A 10014-nucleotide genomic window follows, 5' to 3' on the forward strand; every position below is an offset into this window, starting at 1 on the left:
CTCCCCCCCCCCCCCCCCTCCCTCTCTCTCTCTCGGTTTGGATGTGGTTGAATTTTAAAAGCCAAAGTATTTCCATTCTTCAAACTGATACAGAAACAAGTTGATAATATTTCTTTCAAGTTCAGAACTGTGTCATTTTAGTTGATTTCTCTTAGCTCTTTATTCTAGGTGGGTATTGTCAAGCTAAATCCACATTAAAATCTTCATGTTTCTCCAACTGAATACTTACGTAAGACATAAGATACCACATGAAATAAAATTTTAGCAATTCAATTGTCATAATACAACTGGGCATGCCCTTTCTGTTTCTTCCTATCCATAGCTAAATTACATTAAATGACATTCGACTTGTTCATTGACATTTTTAACTTTAAAATAATTAACTCATGTTCAGATATGTGAATGGATCTTGCACAAGAGCTCCTTCAAACCAGATGTAATGTGCTACAATTTGCTTATAGATGCTTATGGGCAGAAATCACTGTGTAAGGATGCAGAATCTGCATATTTAGAACTTATTGAAAACCGGTGCATCCCCACTGAAGACACTTATGCCCTTCTTCTAAAGGCCTACTGCAAATCGGGGCTACTAGGGAAAGCTGAAGCTGTATTTTCTGAAATGCGAAAATATGGTCTTCCCCCAGGTATGTTTTTGTATTGACTTATAGGTTATAGCTGTTTATTTTTTAGGAGAGATGGTGTTGTAAATTGTCAAGAACTTTGAGAATTTAATTAATGAGTTCATAATCAATATATTTAATAACTATGCATACAAAAACCTTGTACCATAACTACTTCAACTATAAAATAACTCAAAAGGAGTAAATATCCTTAAAATCTCTGAAATTCCTTAGGAATATCATGTCCAATTTAAATCTAATTGGTGGTGCACTGATACTTGAATATGCTTGTTGTTTCTAATCAAAACTATTCAGTAAAGTTGTTTAACATCATATCAGTGTATTGGGTGCTCAAAATATTTGTTTGATGTATGTTTAACAGTTGTAATCTTAATACTAAATAAATAATATTTTTGGTGGATACCCTATACATGTAGAAGAAAAAAACCTAAAATTCTTAATGGAATTTCAGTCATGAATATTACAACTACTATTCATATTAGCCAAAAGGCCAAGAAGTACATTATTACAAGATTTAAACCGCTTGATTTTGAGACTATGACTAGTAGTAACTTTATCACCCATTGGACCTGGCTTGTTACTCTGGAATTAAAGGTTGACCATCAGTATAGGGTGACCAAGAGTTCCCGTACACTCAAAAAGAAAGATTAAAAAGTTCCTTCTCTTTAAATTTTTATGTCCTTCTTGAGTTATAGTAAATTGCTAAAATTAGTAACAATGAGAGATTAAGAAGTATGCCCAATGCCTTTATTGCATGGAAAGGGGCAAAATTCCATTGAAATGTATGGCTACATTACAAAATATACAAGGTGGTCACTTTTCTTTGAGAATAGTTCTGCTAAGTGAACTCCCTGTTATTAGACCTTCCATTTTCATGAGTAGATCTAACCAGTGACTCCAAAAGTGTATGCTAAGATATGGGAGTGATTCTTGTGAATTATGTCTTGTGTACGGTATACCTATTCTCTCGTCAAAAAAAGTATATCTGTTCACCAAGGGTGTACTGTATACTTGTGCCCTACCTTCAAGTTTTTCAACTCAATTTGTTGAGTCGAGTTGCTTGGGGGCAGGGCTTTCTCCTTTTTGACAAAGCTTAATTAATAGAGGTAATATCATTGTCATAAGAGAGTTTAACTACTTCATGCCATGTCTTTTAGGCATTTGTATGCAGGGGACATTGATTTGGTTTAGTTAAAAATCATAGACATTCCTTTATGGGTTTTGAGAGATCATGTTAGAGAATAATTGCGATCTTATGCTGGCTAGGCACACTGCCGAATCACGTCATCCTGTTGTATGTTTACTTGATTTACTCACTTTCTTTTGCAATTAGGTGCTGACTCCTGGGTAATTTATTTGAACATATTAGATTATATTTTGCTGTTTTCAATGGACGCAATTGATATGCTTACACCTAGACTATATAGAATGTGAATTTATGCAGAAATATCTTTAAATGTATTCAGGTGCTGTTGTCTACAATGCTTTTATTGATGGATTAATGAAGGGAGGAAACCCTCAAAAAGCGGAAGAGATCTTCCAAAGAATGAAGAAAGATTGCTGTGAACCAACTGTTGATACTTACACATTGTTGATCAACTTATATGGAAAGGTGTTTTCAATTTTACTCATCGTCATTTTTTTTTATAAGTATTTATTCATCATCAATTCTAATCTCTTACATTTTTTGATATTCTTTATCACCCTAGATGCTGTTTCCCTCAATTCAGTTTGATTGGACGGTGAAGTATCAAGTTTTCAAATACATATTTTGACTCAAATTGAAATGTGTTTTGGTATTTAATGTTGACTACCCTAATAGGGAAAGTGATGCTTCAGATTCTTTAGAGAATGTCGTCAATGTTGTCAATAACTTAGGGAAGACACCTGGTATTAGGTTGCATCTGCTTTGGGTTTGGTACAAATGAAGCCACCAAAAGAAAACATGATCCTAGCATGGGTTGAGTTGCTCAACTCAAGCTTGGGTTAGAATCTAGGTTGGGTACTACCTTTGTGCAAGTTCCATTGACCACATTTACTAAATGAAAGTGATTGAACTGGTCTGGCTGGACCTAGACCAGTTCAGTTTCAACTTGTCCAAGCTGTAACTCCTTCAACCTGCAAGGGAAACTCATTCCGTAAGAATTAACACTCAAGTAACATAACTAGAATGATTGCACCATTCTATTTGGGAGGCTACTAGTGCCAACTATAATGATCCATGTATATTGGATTTTGTTATATGAAGAATTTTCCATTTTAACTTTAAAATATTATTTGGTCATCCCACTGTTTTTGATTCAAAATGAAAATTTCTTTAGTGAGATACTTTTTTTGTTTGCTTTGGTTCTTTACTTATGAGCATGTTTAACAGAAGAAGAGTGCTTAAAATGGTTGAAGTGGATTTGTCTCTCTCTGTTTTATATAGGAAGCATATTCCACCATTTTGTTAACTTAATCAAATATCATACCTTATTATAGTAATGTATGCATTACCTTCTAAATACTTTGCTTGTATTCCTCCCAATCCTTTCAATTGAGGTTGTCATTGGAAATCAATCCAGACAATCTCCAATTGAAATAACTTACTTCCAGTGTTTTCTCTAATTTTTTTATCGGTGTTTTCCCTCCTCAAAATGATGTTTATGCAGGCAAATAAATCCTATATGGCCCTGAAGGTGTTCGATGAAATGAGAAGTCAAAAGTGTAAACCTAATATCTGCACATATACTGCTTTGGTGAATGCATTTGCTAGAGAGGGAAATTGTGAGAAAGCAGAAGAAATATTTGAGCAGCTGCAAGAAGCTGGACATGAGCCAGATGTGTATGCTTATAATGCCCTCATGGAGGCTTACAGGTAAATATCTTTTAACTTGATGTTCCACAAATATGTGACTTTCAATTATTTTACTATAGTTATTGGGTTTTTTATTATGAAGGATATATTTTTAATAATATATCAAAATCATTAATTATTTGGTTTGGTTGTTTAGAAGTGTTGTGGCAAATGGGGAACAATTTATTATTATTATTATTATTATTATTTATTTTTTATTTTTAACTTTGGCTTAGTTGGGAGTTAAGTTTGGAATCTTTGTCTTTATTATTGCAGAGCCATAGAGAAAGTTTAGTGATGGAAAAAGGGTGTAATCAATATGACTTTTGATCACTAGAGTGGTAGTAATTAGTTGGAAAGGAGGTCATAATTGCAAATTGTGCCATGACAACGTTGCATATACTAATGCATCCAACTTAGATTTAAAGGATAAAAGGTGCATTAAGAGTGTATCAAGCTTCATAAACATGTTTGGCTCAGTTTCTATGATTTGAAATTTCTAGAAATGTTCTCCTAGTTGTTATAAGATATCAAAGCCTATTTGCCTTTGAGGTCTTCAGTTCAAATCCTTGGAATCCCTCTGGTAAATCCTTCTATTTTGCATATGTAATGCCCCCATCATGTTGAGGATCTTGGGCAAGATTGCATTTGAGGAGAATTGTAAGTTTGAATTGAACTTGATATATATTGTTGACCCACTCCCTAATAACATGCCCTGTTGGGGACATTAAATTATCCAACTATGTGCATCTACTGAAGTCATTAACATACTGTGGGCATGAAATGACAATCAATGTAACTTAGGGCCCCACCCTTCAGATTGTATAAGATTTAATGGCATGCTAGAAGACAATGAGACATAAAAGGACCTATTTTATTTTTAGCCATATAAAGCTAGTGACTCTATTGATATCCAAGATTTCAGTAAAAATTTGTCCGGTCATGTACATATATACCTAACGAGGTGAACCTTGGAGTATGAATGACCTAATTTCAAAATGCCAAGGTGTGATAGGAACCTGCATTTCTCCACTATTGGTGGAGTAAAACGTGGAATGGAGTGAATAAAGATAGCCTTTGGATTCCCAGTTTGAAAACTTTAATGATGAAGCTCCATGGGAAGGATTCAATATAAGAATCTTAATCAAAAGTAGAAATTTGATAAAAAGTTAATTTTTAATTATAAGAACATCAATAGAAGTTTTACCAATTTTAAATTAAAATCTAGATTTAAGCTGCAGTGAGGGTAGCATCTTGAATTTCAAAAAACATGTGAGATAAAGAAACTAAGAGTTTAGAAACAATTGGCTCTCTGTAGCTTTTTGTGCTGCTGTTACAGGTAAGGTGTGTGGTCCAACGTGGTGTCATTAAATGCTTCAGTGAGGTTACTCATCTTTCTTGAACTATTGTGGAACCCAAAAATTTAAAAAAAAAAAAAAAATCAAAACTAAAAATTGTTTTATTGAGAGGGTTGCAGCATATCTGAGACTACAACTAAGACCAAGAAGGTCCATTATGAAGGAAAACTAGAAAGACACACGAGTTGATGAGTATGTGGCACTTGGCAATGTTGCTCTGATGGTCTAGTAGGATATGCGGCACTTGGCAATGTTGTTCTGATGGTCTAGGAGGATATGTGGGCTATTGAGCTTTTGAGAATAATAGCTATCCAAAGATGGATGGCATACCAGGCATACACAGATTGGAATAACAGTTGGTAGTTGGTACTGTTGTTACTGTAACGTTATAATGAGAATTGGAACATGGACAATCATACTACTTTTACGCTGAAATGCAGATTAAGAAATGTGAAAGATTGATGCAATACTTGGTTGGGACCAAGTGGCCTTCATTATGAGTAAGTAAAACAATTTTCTTTAAGATGTGACATAGGGAGACACAATCAAATAGGAAGATTCATAAGGAAATTATTGGCCCAAATCAGACATTTTGGTGTGTGATGTTCTTTCTGTAAAATTCACCAGAGGTTTTTTATTTTAATTTTAAAAAAGGACTATTCTAAACATTTTGTGATAAAAAAGAAATAGACTAATTTATATGCTATGTGAAATGCATCAAATCCATTAATGAAAAAATTTGTTGACTATAATTTCTTTAGGGAGCCTAATGGCCAGCTAATCTTGTAATTCACTTTAGTCAGAAAATAGTGTTCCAAATTGTCTGGAAACGGTGTTTCAAAGGGTTAACTGGAGATAACTGTGGAAAACGTTTTCCAAAAAAGGATCATGTATTGCCTTTTTGGCTCATTCCAATGATAGAAGAAGGCAGTTGGAAATGCTCAAACCATATGTTTTCATCCTTGCTCTAGAATGGACAAATAGAAATTGCTATAGCTGCCGTTAAAGTAAAATTTCCTAGAAATAGTTTTGAGGTGCACATAAATTTCTTTGACTTTCTTTCTTCCACCAGTCGTGCAGGTTTTCCTTATGGGGCAGTCGAAATCTTTTCACTCATGCAGCACATGGGGTGTGAACCAGATAGAGCTTCATTCAATATCATGGTAGATGCATATGGGAGAGCTGGTCTTCATGAGGGTAAATACTGAATATTAAGAAATTGATCAGCATTTATTGTTTACCTAGATTAACTGCCAAAAATCAATTTGCATGCTTGTGGGTTGTTGCCAATATCTATGATATCTGTCCTCAATACTTATTAAGATCTGTCATAATCTAATCTGACTTTCCTTTTTTATTTATAATTTATGAAAGCAGATAGATCTAACTACTACCTCTAGGATACAATGCCTAACACAAGAACAATTAATTTTGCACATTTGACTAAACAGTTGTCTTCTTAAAAGTAACAAATAAGAAAGTAAAACAATATGAGAGGAAAAAGAAAAGCCTTAAACTCTCTTTTTGTATCTCTATTTATAGACCAATAGACACCTTTTTGAAAAAAAAAAAAAAAACTACTTAATTTGAATTCTCATTGACAGTATGCTATTTTATTCTTTTTAACATTATATTATTTTATATTTGACCATTATATGATCCATAAATATATCCAACAAAATTAACTAACTACCAAGAAATGAAAATATATACCTAGTGTAAAAACTCAGTACATGCTTTTATTTCCATAGATGGAGTTGTTCTTTTTGTTGACTTTGTTTTTACTAGTATATAATTATAATATAAGGATTGAATATTGCAGTATTTGGACAATCGTATGCAGAAGAAATGCTGCATATTTTGGGGGCACGAAATAAAATTATAAAAATAAATTGTTTTGATGGTTAATTTTTCATTTTTATTTTATTATTACTTTGTTCTGCATTTTGTAGCTCATTTGAATATTCATAAAGGAATTATGACGTAAAGATGATGAACTGATTCCATTGTCATGGGACATTTTGGATGTCACAAACCTCTTTTACTCTGCTAACTCAAATACATGTTTAGGCTGTCTTATGAGAAAATATACAAAACCCTTACAGTAGAATCTTTACTATAATAGCTGGTTAAGTCTTTTGGCATCATACCAAAGACTTGGGATCTAATGACATACAAAGAGATGAAAAAAGAAAAAGAAAAAGTGAGTGGGTAGGGAGGGATGTTAGGGGATTACTAATTAGAGAGGCTAGAAGATTAAAAAATGTTGCATCTAAGACAATTTCTAACATCTAACTGCCAAGGTGTTCTGTTTTACCACTTAACATTCTTGCCTATAATTCTACTTACATATTGTTCCATTCCTGTCCAAATTTCCCACATTTTAGTTATAATTTATGAGCACTGCAGATGGAGTTAAGATGAAGTTAAAACAAGTAACTGCTTAATGACAACTTCACCTTTCTGACCAAAGCCTATTTCATTCAGTGCTGATATGTTTCTTATGCTATACTTGCCTTAGCATTCTCATCCTTCCATCATGTTTATTTGTCCCTGTTTAAATAACTCCTCTTTCTATCCGTTTAGATGCACAAGCTGTATTTGAAGAGATGGTGCGACTAGGGATAAGTCCAACCATGAAATCCCACATGCTACTTTTATCCGCCTACTCCAGAACTGGCAATGTGGCTAAATGTGAAGACATTGTGAACCAAATGCAAAAATCCGGGCTTGAACCTGACACGTTTGTGTTTAACAGCATGATGAACCTGTATGGCCGGTTAGGCCAATTTGGAAAGATGGAGGAAGTTTTAGCTGCAATGGATAAAGGACCATATGTACCTGATATCAGCACATATAACATCTTAATAAATGTATACGGACGTGCAGGGTTTTTGGACAGAATGGAAGAGCTTTTTCAGTCACTTCCCACAAAGAGTTTGAAACCTGATGTGATTACTTGGACTTCTCGGCTTGGAGCATATTCAAGAAAGAAACTATACAAAAGGTGCTTTGAAATTTTTGAAGAAATGATTGATTCTGGTTGTTATCCTGATGGAGGCACTGCTAAAGTACTCCTCTCGTCATGTTCAAGCCAAGAACAGATTGAGCAGGCTACTACTGTAATCAGAACAATTCACAAGAACATGAAAACTGCTTTGCCTCTTTGATGGATGCTTGCTTTTAGGTTTAGATCAAAGAAATAGGTATTACAGTTCTGTAGCCAACAGGTTCCCCATACATTATGGCCATCTATTTTTATTTCAGTGAAAGTTTCCATTTAGATAACCACATAAAGTTAAAAGCTGTAAAGACCTTTCTAGTTGTTAAATACTGCTGTTAGATAGCAATCAACATTGCATTCTTGTATTGCTTTACTGTAGAGTGTAGAGGATATAGTTCTTGAAACAGCCTTTCTGTTTTGTAGGTTAAGACGAACTCTTTCAGCTTAATTTGTAACTTACAACTATTTTTGCTGCATCATGACAGAGCAAGTCCCAAATATTTTATACTACTGGATTTTATGCTGAATTAAGGCAAACCTAAGTTTTCATTATTTTATAGGAGATATATAGTTGACTAAAAACCTTATTAAAATACCAATAGAATAGAATCATTGAACTTATAGGATCTAGGAACTCTTCTATATGGTGCTTTTGAGTTTTGATGAAGAATGTATTATGAAAGCAACCTCATAATATAATCATTAAATATGTATGGATCACTCATTCTTCCTTTTCCAATTTCTAGTTTATTTTAATTTGTTCCATAGGTTTAGAAAGTCAAGTTATACTATCATAATCTACTAGTGAAATGGAAGACAAGTAATTTTTGAGGGAGAAACTATGCGTTTTTAGAATTTGCATGCTCCCTGGTTAGAACCCGTAAATGATTATAATGGATTGGACTTGAGAAGGCTGATTCAAAAGCAGTGTTGTTTATAGGATCTGGATCAATTAATTTATTCAATGGAAGCAGTTGATGGTATGTGTTTTTTATCTTATGTCTTTTTATCATTTTAAAATTTTGTTTTTGTTATTAGTTTGGGTAAATTGATATGGTGGGATAAATTGTTAGATTAGTTTTTTATTTTTAGTTTTGAATTGTAGTTGATAAAGCTTAAGTTTCTTTTGAATTTAAATATAAGACTTGTTAACAAGTGCCCTAAAGGGCACAAGTTAAAGATTAATAAATGCTCAATTATGAGCTGTAATGCACATTTTTCAAAGAAAAAAAATACACTTGTTAATGATTCATTAGCTTGCATGCACAAATTCTAAACAGTTTAACTTTTATTTTTTGAAAATTGTATAAAAAATTATTTAATTAAATATTTAATGCACCTTAACCATTGCCCTTAGGGAATTTATTAACAAAATCTTTTAAATATTAGCTTTATCTTGTAAGGCCAAAAATTATATGGATTGATTTTTTTTTTTTTTTTGGAGAAGGACATGGATTGATATTTAATAATAAACAAGCTAAAAAATATTATTTTTGAGAGATTTTATTTTGGAGGTCTGGACTCCCTCGAAAAAGTCAATTTTTTAAATTAAGAAGCTTTGGTTCCCTCAAAGCAACCAATAAAATTCATGTACACAACACATTATATATATATATATATATATTTTTTTTTTTGAGGGTCCATTATATTTTTTCTTTGAATTTTTTGCAACATCACCTTTGAAAGTTCTTATTAAAGTAATCAAATACTACATTTACTCTTTTCTACAAATTTTCTTGTTTAAATATTCATTTATTAATATTATCAATTACATATTAATTATATACATATACTCTTCACAAAATTTTCTATACATCGCACAGCGGCACAAGGTTACAAGCTAGTACATTCATTGTTATTCAAGCAACTTGTTAGGTTTTCTTTATTATACTGTGGTGTTTGTTACAAAAACAAAACACACAATATTTGCAATCTAAATGCACAAATAGATATTGTGGAAAAGACAGAGAGAGGGATATTTTCTTATGTATTGTTCTTGAAAATACCACTAAAAATTGATTATCTAACAACAATGTGTAATGTGCTATTTATAGTAATCCATCATTTCATGAAAGGTTAGAGCATTGGATACTAAATTTTTAGTATTTAGCCTACCAAACACAAAAAATCACTTTCATGAGATGTGTCAAATGCTAAATAAATATGGCATTTGCT

General features: G+C 32.7%; 1 protein-coding gene across 1 annotated transcript; it reads left to right on the plus strand.

Annotated features, from left to right (window-relative positions):
• The first annotated feature begins 399 nt into the window (after positions 1 to 399).
• On the plus strand, positions 400 to 8366 carry LOC112023811 (pentatricopeptide repeat-containing protein At2g35130-like). The gene is made up of 5 exons (XM_065772882.1): positions 400 to 644; positions 2108 to 2253; positions 3293 to 3498; positions 5908 to 6032; positions 7422 to 8366. Exons 1-5 carry the CDS (start codon positions 440 to 442, stop codon positions 8003 to 8005), a joined length of 1266 nt encoding a protein of 421 aa, XP_065628954.1. The 5' UTR covers positions 400 to 439; the 3' UTR covers positions 8006 to 8366.
• The last annotated feature ends 1648 nt before the right edge of the window (positions 8367 to 10014 follow it).

Source organism: Quercus suber, unplaced genomic scaffold, assembly GCF_002906115.3.
Source record: "Quercus suber isolate HL8 unplaced genomic scaffold, Cork oak 2.0 scaffold_65, whole genome shotgun sequence".
NCBI lineage: Eukaryota > Viridiplantae > Streptophyta > Magnoliopsida > Fagales > Fagaceae > Quercus > Quercus suber.